The sequence below is a fragment of the Camelus dromedarius genome, chromosome 11 (genome assembly GCF_036321535.1).
Source record: "Camelus dromedarius isolate mCamDro1 chromosome 11, mCamDro1.pat, whole genome shotgun sequence".
Lineage (NCBI taxonomy): Eukaryota > Metazoa > Chordata > Mammalia > Artiodactyla > Camelidae > Camelus > Camelus dromedarius.
This window is the reverse complement of record NC_087446.1, coordinates 13,364,051-13,379,298: the sequence shown is the minus strand read 5'-3', so window position 1 is coordinate 13,379,298 and position 15,248 is coordinate 13,364,051. Positions and strand designations below refer to the sequence as shown.

Here is a 15,248-nt window from a genome sequence, read left to right as displayed (position 1 = left end):
CTTCTAGGAAAAGTCAATATTTAAGCTCAGACCTGATGAGTCAGAAGAATCAGATAAATTTGGGAGTTTGAGATTTGCAAATGTTAGCTGCTATCTATAAAAGTAGATAGAAAGCAAGTTTCTTCTGTATAGCACAGGGAACTATATTCAACATCTTGTAATAACCTTTAATGAATAAAGAATATGGAAATGAATATATGCATGTATATGCATGATTGGGACAGTGTGCTGTACACCAGAAATTGACACATTGTCACTGACTAGACTTCAACAAACAAACAAAACCGCACTGAGAACACTTTAAAACAAAAAGAACCAGATTTACAATATGGTGAAAAGAGAGGTCCAAACCGTGAGACGGGACCACGTGTGCACAGGCCCCAGAAGAGCACAGGGCATCTGAACTGTAGGGCACGTAACAGGAATGTTGAGATATTAGGAAAAGGTTGTTACAAGGGGTTGATATAGTTCAGTAAGTTTGCAGAAGGACAGGTTATCTGAGCCAGGTGAACAGTTCCCTATGCATGTGGTCTGGTATATTTTGTCCCATTATTTATTGTCATTGCATGGTCTGCTCACCACTGAGCTTGAGACAGAGAAGCAAGACTGCATCAGAGTTACCGCAACGCACATCCAGAGCTCAGAACAGGTAAGGGTAGGAGATAACAGATTTGGGCATCACCAGCTGAGATCACCAGCTGAGAGAGACCATGCCGAAGAAGGCAACGTAACTTACATCCGTGTTATAACAAAAATCTGAAATATGTGGCTTGGCATTGTTGCCAGGCAGCAAGGAAACAGATACTGCAGGATGGAAAACTAGAGACCCTTGTTAGGCTTTGAGTAACCATTAGATAAAACTGGCATTAGCAACTTGGAAGGCAGACCTGCAGGTCTGGGGAAAGCAGTGAGAAAAAAGCAGAGGGATGATGTGCACAGTGTTTTTTCGTAAGGTGCTATGACAAACAGCTCAAGTGTGGCAAGAAAAGCTAGTTCACAAGCGGGGTAGCGCAGCGCTGTTGCAGGAGCCAGGTCTGCACCCTGCAGCCCAGCCGCCTCTCCACCCCAAACAGCGGGAGATTATTATGCAGTCTCTCTCAAAAGTCTCCCCGAAGTGTTACTGGCCAGACAATGAAGTCAGCTGAGCAGACAGACCCAGCTAAAGGGGGCTGCATTCTCACTTAAACTCGCCGTTCCAGAAGGCTTCTAAGGGGCTGCCATTTGACTGAGGGATGGAGATTTGGGCCAAGCACAGAGACGAATAAGTAAGATGCTGCTGAATTAAGAACTGTAATGAGAGTAGCCCTTTGGCTGTGGTTATTTCCATGTGAATGAATGAAACTAAAAGCAAAACAGACCCAAACTACTTTTTCTTCCCTTCCCTTCTTTTCCCTCTCCTTCTCTCTGCTTTTTTTTTTTTTTTTTTGATGGAGCTACTGGGGATTGAACCCAGGACCTCACACGTGCTAAGCACATGCTCTACCACTGAGCTATACGCTCTCCTCCCCCAAAACCATGTTTTGATGAAATCTTACCACCAATAAAGGCCAGCTGAACCCCATTACCCAAAATTTGGTTTGAATGTGGAAACTGATAACCACACACACAGCAAGAGGGTATGAAAAGGTTTATTATTATTCACATAATGAGGCTTTCTGGGAGAGTGGGGCCGTCCCCAAGCAGATCCAAAAATGACTTGACTGGCTTGGCTTTTCTTGTTCTTAGGGTGTCGGGCAGGGCAAGGGTTCCCGCCAATAGGCCAGGGCTTGTGTGGTTTGAACTTCCCACTGGGTTCAAAGGAGGAGGTACCCAGGCTCTCTAGATGGATCGCGCACGTGTGGAGCAGAAGGGGAAAGGGAATGGGAGACAGAAAGGGAAAGCTGTTAGCAGTCCATCATCAAAAGTGCAGGCAGGCCCCTTATCACAGCCAAATAAAACATAATCCTGCAAACTATAAAAACCTACATTTGTCCAGTCTCTAAGGAAATCTCGGTCTATAAATCTGCACCAGCAGGGAGGGCCTGCAAAAGCTGCGAAGTCTCCCAAAAGTTTCAGCTGTGGCTATGGAGTACAACAGGCAAGTTTCCTTGAAGTCAAACGAGGGGCCACAGAGGACAATGGACAAAGGAGTTTCTCCCAGAAAGCAGGCTCAAGGGTTAACCAAGGACCTTACATCCTGCTGAAGCAAGAGAGCTCTGTCACCCTGCTCAGATTTTTGTCATGGCGGGGGCCACTGGCTGTCCATCAGTCCTGACCTTTCTCTAGTATTCACTCTATCCTTTTTCTTTTTGGTAATAAACACTTCTCTTGGAGTTTTAGTAGGACAGATGTCCATCTAGCTGGAACTTCCTTGGCGCTAGGGACAGTCATGTCATCAGTATTTGTGAATGGACTGTGAGCATAGTGATGGGTACAACTTCCTTAAAAGGAAATTGCTTGCTCCCAACTTCTGCTCTTTTCACAGGCTGCACAGTGGATGTGCTTTGTTGAGTCAGCTTTGACCATGACCATGGGATGAACAACACCCTTGGTAACGAGAAGACGTCAATGTAGGCGAACTCTGGGTCCCTCGATTACCTTGTGAACCAGAGCTGCCCTCCCCACCCCGGACTTCTCAACCACCTCTGAATTGCTATATGAGAAAGACACTTCTATTTTACATGAGTCACCATATTTGGGGATTTCTGATACAGCAGCTTAAACCATTTCCTCACTCATACAAGAAAGGGAATTAAAATATTAAGAAGTTAAGCTCCCTTCTGTTCTATGATCCTGAAATATCCTCTCTTTGTTTCTTTGGATTTTACCTTTAACAATAAGAACCTCAAATTTAACTGGCCGTAAGCAAGGAAGACCTTAAAACTGTATGTGACCTCAGGGATGCAGTGTGCATCTCCTCTTTTCTAAAAATCGACCTACAGAATATCATCTTTGAGCCTAAGTGGAAGCATTTAGTTAATATAAATGTCTGAGTATCAAACTGGTAAATAAAAACTCAGACCCATACACAGCACCTTCCCTTTTTACCAACACATAACATACGTCCATGTACTATTTTTATCTACTCCTGGTAGTCCATTAATCACATTTAATTAGATTAAAATAAAACAGATAAAGGAGACTTCGTCTCCCACAATGTGATGCAAAGATGATGATTTTCTCTGACTCCCAGTTTCCTGTTACTCGGGGCTTCAGAGCGGTTCACTGTGTTGCTAAGACAACACAGATGCTGCAACAGAAAACTGGGATTGAAGTCAAGACGCTGTAGCTGCCTCAAAGGATGTCATAACTGGTGTGTTCAAGGCCTTTTTCACAGTGAAACCTGTAACACTTGATTTAGAAACAAAAAATGATCCTGCTGATCCAACAGGATCAGTCTTCCACGGAAGACGATGGCTCTCTCAATTACTTGTGTTCTAAAGTTAAGAAAACGTTGGTGTGTGGACTAAAAGTCAGGAAATCATGATTCCACTGTTATGTATCTTTCTTAGAACCCTGAGCAGATAACTGTGGGGAGCTTTCCTTCAATTCCAGTTTGCCTTTATTCTAATAGAAGCACGTCTGAAGAGTATTAGAAGAAAGCAAAAGCCAGTGATGTCAGTTTTTCCTCGACTAAAAATGTACATTTCATCTAAACGAAGGTTTTGTTCTACATGATAAACAAACAGGGTAGGTTTGGTATTCACTGAGACCTGTGCTTGTTATCTGGAATCTGAAGTTTATGACCAAAGGGTGGTCTCTTCAATGAACTTTTGATAAAGGCACAGAGAGCTCGTCAGCAGAGTGATGTGAGCTGGCTCGCATCTCCAGGCTTGTCCAAGCAAACGACACAACCACAGCAAGATTCTTGTTTTAATACGGAAAACATCAAGGTAAGAAGGAAGAAAATAAAAATACAAGGCTGGAGCTGATTTCGACTATTTTTTTCTGACCCTAAAAGAAAAAAAAGAAATGAAAACAGCACTTAACTAAGCTGCAAAGTGTCCTTCACATCACGGACGTTCTAGTGCACAGAGATAAAATCCATCAAAAGTATCCTGAACAGATGAATGAAGAGGCACAGGGCTCTTCAAGATAGGACAAGTCTTGTGCAGAATCATTTCCCTGTCTTAAGAAATAATCTGGTGCAAAATAATGGTGAGGCAAAGGCAGGTGCTGGAGGATAGGTTTTCCCAATCTTTGAGGGTTCCCCTTGTTGGAGTTACAGAAGTGCCCAGACACTGAGTTAACAGTAGAGTTTCCCTTTTCAAGCAGGAGCCAAAAGGTGCTGTTTCAGAATGGAAACCGGGGATTCTATGGTGAGGTCAAGACTTGAGCAGAAATCCCTGTCTCCCAAGTAAAACCTAGCAAAATCAAATGAACCCACTAAGACCCTTTTTTTTTTTTTTAAACCCTGGTGTTCTAAGCATTAAAAAAGAAATAGAAAAGAACACAGACCACGCTATTTTAATAGTTTTAAGTAGCATAAATCATAATGGTTGGTATCGTACACTGTACAGTTATATACTGTTACTTCCCAAAGAAAATTAACTTCTTATAGGATTTTCTGGAACGGTTACTCCACACAGCTAAGAGCTTGACCCTTGAGCCATCGCAACGACACGTGGAATGCAATCTATGAGGTTCCAAGTCTCCGGTTGTGCCCGTTTCTGCTGCCACTGAGCGGGGAGCCTCTCAGAGACCTCTCACAGCGCCTTCCACCTCCTGCGCCAGGAAACGGGCTCTGCGGGTGGACGTGCGCCGAGGGGCGTGGCTTCTGCGCTTTGCTTCCCACGAGCCAGCTCCCCACTAAGAGAATTTGCGCTTCTTCATGGCTTCTGCCTTGACGGCCAGGCTCTTGGCACAGATGGTCAGGACCACGATGAGAACGCCCACCACGAAGGTCACCAGGGGCCAGAGGAAGCAATGCAGGAGGACCGTCTCATCGTGAGTGCGATGCAGTAGCACGTCGTCTGGTCTGCAAGGCGACGGGGAACAGGGGAGAGAGAGAGAGAGAGAGAGAGAGAGAGAGCGGTCAGCCGCCTTGGTCGGGCGTGACTCTCCACCAGCTGGCGCTCAGCGTGCCTTCCAGCCCGAAGGGTGTACCCATCACCGAACGTGAACCCCTCACGCTGACTGCAACTACTGCGCTTGGCGCTTCAAATCCATTACGAAATCGAGCAGTCGGTGCCAATTTGCATATTACTTATAATGTACATTATATGCAAAATGTCAAAAGTGTAGCAATCTCCAACGCTATTACTTTCCTCCATTCTAAATCGCTTAACGCATTCCTTCTCACTCATCCTTTCATGGCTGCTGAATTGGTCTAAAACTTACCTATGGGTTGGCATTCTCAAGCAAACCCAAACCCAAATAATGTTTTGTTTTGATTTTACCTCTTTCCCCCATTCTGGCCGCCCCCCAACCCTCTACCTCCGGCAACTGTATCTATAACTTGATTATTTGTTGTTCTTGCTGTTGAGATGCCACATATAAGTGAAATCATGTATTTGTCTTTTTCTCCTGACTTATTTCACTTAGCATAATTCCCTCAAGGTCCATCCACATTGCTGCAAATGGCAAGATTTTGTTCTCTCTTATGGATGAATAATGTTCCATTATATATAATATACATGCCATATTTTTTTTTTCAGCCATTCATCCATTGTTGGACCTGGGCTGTTTCTATGTCTTGGCTATTATAAACAATGCTGCAATAAACATGGGGGTGCAGATATTTTTGCAAATTAGTGCTTTCATTTTCTTTAGATAAATGCCCAGAAGCGAAATTGTTGGATCATATGGTAGTTCTGTTTTTAATTTGGGGGGTAATCTTCATACTGTTTTCCACACTGGCTGCAACAAGTTACATTCCCCTCAAGAGTACACAATACACAAGAGTTTCCTTTTCTCCACATCTTCACCAACACTTAGTATTTCTGTCTTTTTGATAATAGCCATTCTGCCAGGTATGAGGTCCCCTCTCATTGTGGTTTTGATTTGCGTTTCCCTGATGGTGAATGATGTTGAACACCTTTTCATGCATCTGCCAAACGATCTTAATTTACACAAAAAGTCAGTTAAAGCTACTATTTTAATTTAGTCAGAAAGACCTATGGAGTCGTCTTCAGGTCAACTCAGCCTCACTATGTGAAGGTTTTTAACAAGTGAATGACTGGATTTACTGCATTTTTCCATGCTTCTGGGTAGGACTAGCCATCATTTCAAACCACTGACCACTTTCTTGATACATTTTGCCAAGTCAGCAATATATTTCAATCTTACCAATGTGGGCTTCTGTTTGCAATTCCAACATTGGTCTCATTCACACGAAATAAAGATGAGACACGTTCCACAAGCCGTGGTCTCTCATCCTTGGCCACCGGAGAGAGACCCTGGGAACCGAGCTTTTGTACAAGAGGTTTACATTTTGCGAGATGTTTCCATTTCATCCACAGGAAGGTTTGTTCCACTACACTAGAGAAGCAATGCTCCCACCAGAAAATTAAAAAATGCAGAATAATCAGTCCAATTGCCCTCAGGGACATCAGAGGCTTTAGAGTACAAGAATGGCATTGAGAAATGCTTCCCAGAGGCGTTCTCACTAATCACAGATCTCATAATTCAAGACCCATCTTCCCAGAAGACTGACAAAGAACGCTGGGTATTTCTCTTCTCCCTAAAATGCAGGCACATCGTGTAGCATTAATAAAAGTGGTTTTGCAGCTCGGCTTGGAAGTTACATCATCCTTGCCCTTTTTGTGCATAGTATCACTTCAAATTCTGCACATAAAGTGCAATTTTTATTGACACTTGATTTCAATTAAAATTTGAACTAAGTGACTGCAGAGTCATTGTAACAATTAAGCAAAAATCATTCCAGCTTGCAAAAGTTACCCCTTTTTTTCCTGAATTCCTGTAGCAACGCACTGTCTTCAAGATTTGTGCTACCATTAATTTTGGCTATATATTAATGTGCACATCCTTTTCTCTTGTAAGACCCTTGACTTTGTCATTGCCTGTTATTCTGCACACAGATGGTGCTAAATAGGGGAAAGCATTCCAATTGCACCCTTGTTATCCATGAAATAAGGGGAAACCAATCCAACTGCAGCCCTGTTATCCACGCAAAATTTCAACAAACTTCAAGCCTTGAATGTAAAAAAGGAGAAGCCTGGATCCAACACTAGTCAAGGCACAATATTGTTGCAGTTATATTTCACAGTCTTTGAAATCCCACCCCCAGCACTGCCACGGTGCTTTCTCCAACTATGAGAGCTCGCAGCTGTAAATGCCTCTTCCCAAGTGTGGGAGGTTAGGTAAGAGCTATCTCAGGGTGGCCTCCCTCCCTCCCTTCCTTCCCACTTCATTCCTACCTACCTTCCTTCTTACTTCCCCTACCACCTTCTTTCTTGGATTGTTCTACTTCTCCAGAATTGACTGGTACAAAGATGAGCTAGATTCTTCATCAAAAGGGGGAGAATGTACAATACTTTGAATGTACTTAATACTAGACTGTACACTAACACATGGTTACAATGGTAAAAAAAAGGGGACGAATTGGTAGAGGGGGACGAATTTTTAACCCTATTTTAATTAACCTGATGTGATCTCCATAATTAACGTGTTTTGCAGCTAATTTTCTAGTAAAATGCTTCAGTGAGCATCTTTTATATGTCTTCTCTAGTCACTGTGGTTGAGGTTGAATCGTTGACCACAATACAGGAGTCCCCCCTTTTCTGTGGTTGTGCTTTCAGTGGTTTTTAGTTACCTTGAAGTCAACCGAAGTCTGAAAATATTAAATGGAAAATTCCAGAAATAAACAATCCGTACGTTTTAAATTGTGTGCCGCTCTGAGTATTGTGATGGAATCTCCATTTGCCCGGATTCGTCCCACCCAGGATGTGAACCATCCCTTTGTCCAGCGCACCCCACCTGTCAGTCACTCAGTGGCAGTCATGGCTGTCAGATCCACTGTCATGGATCTGCAGTGCTTGTGTTCAAGTCACCCTTATTTTGTTTCGTATTGGCCCCAAAGCACAAGAGTAGTGACACTGGCAATTTGGATATTCTCTTGCTGTGCCTCATTTGTAAATTTAACTTCACATCACAAGTATGTATGTATAGGAAAAAACAGTATATACGGAGTTTGGTACTATTCACAGTTTCAGGCATCCATCAGCCGGGGGTCTTGAAATATATCTCCCACCTGCAGATAAGGGGGCACTACTGTACTGCACAACTGAGCCAGGAAAAGAGCCGCAGATGAAGGTGGTTGGAACGCTTACACGTATCTTCTGAAACACAGTTTGAAGAACGTTTACTGAAAAAGAAGGTGAGTAAAGCAGGAGAGACAATAATAAGCAGAAAATGCTGGACCCAGGTATTTGTCTTATTTAGAAACTGCTTAGCACCCCACCCCTCTGAAAGCCCTTGGGGCAAAACTTTATTTAATATTTCGAAAGACCAAATTGACTTGAGTTAGCCATGCTGTACATGTAATCACTTCAAAAGCCTTCTCTGAGGTAGAAATAATATATAAAAATGTACATGCTTCTTTAAAAGTGATTTGTCTGTTTCCATTTCATATGGTCTCCTGAAGGGTACAGCATATGCCACTTTGGCATAAGGATTATTTTGAACTGAAGACAATTGAGATGAAGCAGATCCAAGGCAAGCTCTCCACCCTCCCCCATTTGCCTAAAAGCAGGACCTGAATTTGTAAAGGTGTTCTCCTTCCCCTCTCTTCCAGGAAGGACAGAAGTTAATCAGTGGAGACAACTCTAGATCCTTACAGCCCAGAGATGGTGCCAGAGAAATCTGTTAAACAAACTTTACTAACTCAGCACTTATCCCCCATGAGTTCCACACATATTTATCTTCCTACAATATGCTGCCCTAGAAACTCAAGGTGCTTTTCCCTCATCTTGTCACTTCTCTAAAAATTTATTGCTTTTTTTTTTTTTTAAGATGCTATCAGCCTAAGTTCTAACCACCTCTTTGAGTTACTCATTACTCACTGCTCCCACATTTGGCATGATGCACATGTTAACCAACATCTCTGTTTTTCTCTTATTAATCAGCCTTTTGTCAGTCTAACTTATAGGGCCCTGGGCAACGAACCAAAGATGGGTACAAGGAAAAACAGTTTTTCCTCCCCTATAGGAAAAACTTACTTCTCTGCAGAGTAATACTTAAGTCCATGATTCTGTTATAGGATTCACTGAGGTTATCTCTAAATTGATTCTTGTGACATAATTAAAGTCTGTCCCCTTCCAATTGGGCCTTTAGTGCCTTAATTGAAGGGACCCTCCTCTTTCCCGCACCAGCCTCAGCTTCCTTCAGTTTTATCAGGCAGATTACAGATGAGTTAGCAAAAATTATTTCCAAAGGGATTTGGGCTTAGAGTTCACTTTTTCCACAATTCCATAATGGTGGCACTTAAAAAAGAAAAATCAGTGTTTTCAGCATTTGACGAACGAGGTAAGTAGCTTAATGAGATCTGTATATGATGTATTCAAATCAGGACGGTGATGAGGATGTAAGCAATCAGCAAAAAAAAAAAAAAAAAAAAAAAAGAAAAAAAAGAAAAGAAAAAAAGATGATTACTTATTGTCTGAGGACTTCAAAAAAGTAAGTAAGGGATTTCTTTGCGGTTGTTGTAGAAACACTAATGGAAAGTGCTTTTAAACCCTGAGGGGGGTGGGAACAAACATCATAAAACAAAAGTACTGCGAGTTCCCTTAGAAATGCTTTCCTAAGGGTTGGACCTACTTTGAGTTGAGCTTTGAAAGTATACGGTGATAACAGGAGCTAGCATTTATTAAGTGCCTGCTACCCTCCAGGTCAGGTACTTCGGTAGGGCATTTAATTTCGCTTGATCCTTAAAATAACCCTGTGCTGGAAGACTGCTTAATTGTCCTTTACAACAAAAGAAACTAAAGCAAAGAAAGATTAGTTTGCCCAAGATTACACAACTTTAATGACACAATGATTTGAAACCCTGACTGTATGCTTTTTAACCCTATTTACCCATCAGCCAGCTTTCCTCAAATTTAAATTCTCTCTGGTGTTTGCTGAAATGCAGCTTCCTGGGTTTCAACCCCCTGTTCTGCTCTGTCAGAATTTGAGGTGGTGTACCCAGACATCTGCATTTTTGAGACGCTCCTGGGTGATCCTAATAAACAATAAAGTTTAATAAGCACTGTGAAATGTTCTAATAGTTAAAAAAAAATTGGGTGTGAAACGTGAGGCCGTTCAGCTGGCTATTTCTGAAACTGCCTAATTCATCCTCTGTTTCAGGTCATTTTCCTGACCTCCATGTCCATTTGTGCAGAATGTGCACTGCATAAAGGTACCCAGGGATGAGACAGGAGGCAGCAGGGGGGCTGGAAATGAGAGTAGGGATAAGGGGGTGGAAATCCAGATCTGAATGCTAAATTTGCCCAGGGGGGCAAATCTTGTTCTGACTGGCAAAAAAGGCACCCCCTAGGCTAGCAGCAGTCCTAGCCGTACCAGAAGATGAGAAGGGAAGACACAGATTTGGTGTCTATCACCCTCAATATAAAAAATAGATTCTCTTTGACTTTCTCTCACCCAAGGAGATGCCCTCCCCCTCACAATGCTTGTTCTGTTGGCTAATCGGCAGAGAAAAAGGCGACCTCTTTTTTTTTAATGGACTGGAAAATTTCTTAAACTCAACCAGTTCACGTAAAAATCTGAACAGCATTCTAATTGACTAGTATCCCATGAGGGCAACTGTACCCATCAGGAGACAAAATGATCTCCTTCAAAGTGCTTTCTCCATGCAGATCCTATAGGAAGCAGAAATCTTTCTAGATTTATCATCACAAGTACTTCCTTATCGGAGCAGAGACATCTCCTCTTCATGTAGGCTGTCAGAAAGTTAAAATTGGGGCCCATCTCTAAGCAAGACTATAATGACTTTTTCGTGCCAACCAGACCCCCATGCTTTGTCTTATTTTCTTCACACATTTCTAATGTATTTCATCTTGCAAAATTCTATCAACCTTCAGAGCACTCATTAAACCCTTCCTGGAACAGGCGTGTGTCAATTATCAGGCAGACAATCAACACCGGAAACGTTTTTAGTTGTCACGCTTTCCCCATGTTTCCACGAGCAAGAATATGCTGCATCATTACTGGAAATTGCGCTTACGTATTTTGATGAAATCTCATCTTAAAGTCTACAAATGCCTCATCATTATCACAGTCATAAAACAGTTCTGCCTGGCATAATGTCAGTCCCCTGTGCCAGGCCTCTGGTGTAGCAACGTAGCTAAATGACACCAAAGAAAGTAATGACTTCCTCCTCCAGACCTTTTGAATCGGTGCTATCTAGTCCTGCTCTAAATCGTGTTTATTATTTATCATATGACCTACTTTTAAAAAGAATCTGAGATGGATAACAACAAAAACAAAGAACGTTAAGTGCAATAAACGTCTTAAATTGACAGCAAAGAACAAGTGCAATGTAATTAGGATGGGAAAAAACAGACACCCCAAGCTAAGAAAAGCTCCTGCCTTCAGCATAAGGGGCACCTACCTCTGACTGTCCCAGCGCCCAAGGGAAAAGGAACAGAGATGAGTTACGCAGGAAAAAAGGAAGTGTGCTGATTTGCCGGATCAACCTTTTTGCTGGGGCTAAACTCGATAAATCACGTTGCGTGCATTTTTACAGAAAGCAATCTGTACAACACATTTAAAAGGCCCTTAAATAGCGGTTTTACAAAGCTGGTTCATGAAACCACGTGGGGGGTTTTCACAATACTGACTCCTCAGCTCTCGTGAGGTTTTAAATGGGTTTCCAGGCAAGGCTGACGACGCCTCACATTTGGGAATAACTGACCTGAACAACCTAAGATTTTTAATTCTTCCCCCCAGCTTTACTGATGTGTCATTTACATACAACAAACTGCACGTACTGAAAGTACACAATTTGATGAGCCTGACACACGTATAGACTTGGAAGCCATCACCGTAATCAACATGGTGGACATACCCATCGCCTCAAAGGTTTCTTGGTGCTCCCTGGTAACCCCTCCCTGTCACTTATGCCCGCCCCCTACCAACAATGCTTTTTAAATATCGTATGGATCAGCCCAGTTTTTGACAATAACTGAAGAGCAAATGGTTCCAGGCTGAAATCACTGAGAGGCACTCTCTGTTCATTGGTTAAAAGAACAGTCTTCTGTCAAGTTAGATTCCTGATGCGGAAGTGACAAAATATTTTATACTGAAAACTAAATAATCCAACATGTATTAATTCCCAGATAACTCTGTCTGCCTGGAGTTGGGTTTCAGGCAGCCTTTCAAAGTTTTCTCTAGTGCATAAACAAATATTCAGTTGAAATGCCACAGGAGAGAGAAGTGGCTATGTCATTGAAGAGTCTCAGGTAGGAACTGCTGATCATTGATATATAATCTAGAAAATCTTCATGTGGGTATTCATTCGTATATGCTTTGGTTTTTAGCAGAACTCTATGCTATGTGCTTTCTAGAAGGAGCCTGAATTAAAATGCATCTCATGAAGAAACTGACTTGATTTACTGATTAACGGTTTATAAAAGATTTTATTTTCCACTGAAAGATATTGATGATTGGCTTATGAAAACACTGAATTTGGTTTTGGCATAATTGAGCTATCCTTATAGGAGAGTAATTAACTAATGTGTTTAGCTGCTGTTTGAAGCAATCACAAGAACTTGCCAAGAGGGGAGAAAAGTATGTTTATCTTCCTCTGTGATCACAGGAAGGCACCTGAACAGCTAATCTAGAAGCCGCATAGTTATGTTATAAATTATGGTGGGAAACAGGGACCAGAACACAGAGATCCTTGGCAGTATTCTTCATGGTGATTTGCTCCGTGGTGAGCCCATTTTTGCCCACTTGAGTTCAGCAATGATACTGTGATAAGAGCTTTTAGAAGCCTGGGAAGTATTCTATCAACATCTCGGCTTTGCTCCACAGATGGTACCTGTCTACAGATCACAGGAACTATGAAGGAAATATGGACGATCCAGTTACGAATTGAATCATTTTTGAATCCATTTTTGGATATATGTATACATTTTTGTTATAGCTAAAAAAAAGAACTCCACAAAGACCCACAGGCAAAAATAAAAACAAATAGCTAATAGTCATAGGAAAAGATACTCGATTTTGTTCTTTAATAAAATAAAAGCAGAGGAGTGTCAGTGGGCCAAGATGGCGGAATAGAAAGCCTCACTCCCGTTAGTCATCCAGAACTAAATCCTCAACAGAAGTGACAACAACAACAAAAAAACCTACAGAAAAAGCTCTTTTCTATTATCCCAACTTGAGGTATAAAAAGTTATTGACTTTTTTCATTCTTTTTTTCCAACATTTGTCCTTTTAGGACATAGGCATTCACCTATAAAACACACCTGCTTGACAGTATTATGGAACACTTTTTCCTTCATCCACACCATCCCCTACACTGTGTCTTTGCCTAGTTAGAGGTCTGCCACATCCCCACCCGCCACTTTCCTGACCACATCGTTAGTGGAGCTCTGAGAATTTTTAAACAATTCTCCACTCTAATCCCCTCTAAGGAATTGCCTCCTTATTTTCCATAAGACTTCTTTTGCCTTAGTAATACATCTTTGCTATTTCCTTTTCAACTTCACTCCTTATCAAATGTGTCCAAAGACTCTTGAGTCTTCTTTAGTTTTTATTTTATTTTATTTTTATTTGTTTTAAATTTTTTTGGCTGGAGGGGAGGTAATTAGGTTTGTTTGTTTGTTTGTCTGTTTTAATGGAGGTACTGGGGATTGAACCCAGGACCTCGTGCATGCTAAGCATGTGCTCTACCACCGAGCTATACCCTCCCCTCTTCTTAATTCTTCTTTGCTCCATCTTCCATGAAACAATCTGTCACCAGTAATTCTCCATATTAATTTGAACCACAATCCTCCACCACATCACAAATTTGAACTTCCTGAACTTTGTCTCCATTCACTATCCTTCAAATCTTTTTTAAATTCTGAATTTAAAAACTGAGGTAGAATTTCCACACAGGGAAATTCAGACGGAATGAGTGGATAGTTTGATCGTGTCATTTGAATATTGTTGCTTTCTGACCTTTTTAACTTCTATTTTATAAAAATAGTTTTATAATTTCTACCCAACCCATTCTACTATTTAAAAACATGCGTTCTTCCAGATAATTATTTTTCTCATTTTTGAAGATCAATAATGTATTATTAAATCAGATTTTAACCAGAAACGGGGAAGTTTAAGGGTGGGCCATTGTGTTCCCAAAGGAAGTCTGTCAGAACCCATCTTCTATCTCAGTACTGCCTATTCCTGGAGGAGCATCCTCAGAAAATAGAACTGTTGATTTGTGATGTTAATGCTCATGAGGCCCTTCTGTTTTTCAATTCCTTATTTAGAGTAACTAATTCTTAAACATCAAAAGATGCTTGTTGTGATCCAGCATGCCTGAGAATTCAGTGATACGAAGGAAACTTCCTAACACGCCAGGGACTGGGAGGGACTGGAAACCACAGTGCTGATTAAATCAGGACCTCCCAGTATTCCCATCACTGATTAAGACAAAATAACAGGGTCCCTGAGTCGTTTTGTGAAGCTGGAAACAAAGCAGAAAGAGATGTTCTCCTTATAGGAAAGGCTGCAAACGCTGGAAAAATAATCACAGAGAAAAATTATTATGTGCCTTTTTCTCAAAACCTTCAAAAACAGAGTAGAGGCTCCCTTTTGAAATTAAATAAGCTGATAACATCCAAGGCTTGAAAATTGAGCCGGTGTCTTCCAGGTGCCCGAATATCGTGACTCTGGGATCCAAGTGTGCAAACCTCCTTCCATTGTTTCAGGTGAAGGGAGTCCTGGGCTGCACCCAGCATAGTAACCGCACACACGGAAAAGGACTCTTTAAAGATCACTTGAACAGCCACATTTTGTATCATTTCTCTAAGCTGAATCATATTCTCAGCCCTCGCTCCAGGCAAAGAGGACACCGAAAAGGAGCAGGAGAGAGAATCACAGATCACACACTTGCAACGTGGGCGTGAGAAACGGTTTCCAGGGAGAAGATGACAAACATACTGAGGCACCCGAAATATGCATATGAGCAGGGATTCCATTGGGCGTCTGTAAAGCTGGCAAGAGCTTTGGAATTCGGTTCTCAAGGAAATGAGGCAGGGAAGGAATCCCCCCCAAATGTCACTGTATCTTCTTCCCATCTGAACAGTGCTGGGCATATT

At 41.8% G+C, this 15,248-nt stretch overlaps 1 protein-coding gene across 1 annotated transcript in view; it reads right to left on the bottom strand.

Annotated features, from left to right (window-relative positions):
- Positions 1-3,834: 3,834 nt before the first annotated feature.
- KCNMB4 (potassium calcium-activated channel subfamily M regulatory beta subunit 4) overlaps positions 3,835-15,248 on the bottom strand; it is a 54,099-nt gene continuing 42,685 nt past the window's right edge. The window contains exon 3 of the mRNA XM_010986398.3: positions 3,835-4,957. Coding sequence (XP_010984700.1) covers positions 4,789-4,957 — 169 coding nt within the window. The 3' untranslated portion in view covers positions 3,835-4,788. The remainder of the gene's footprint in view (positions 4,958-15,248) is intronic.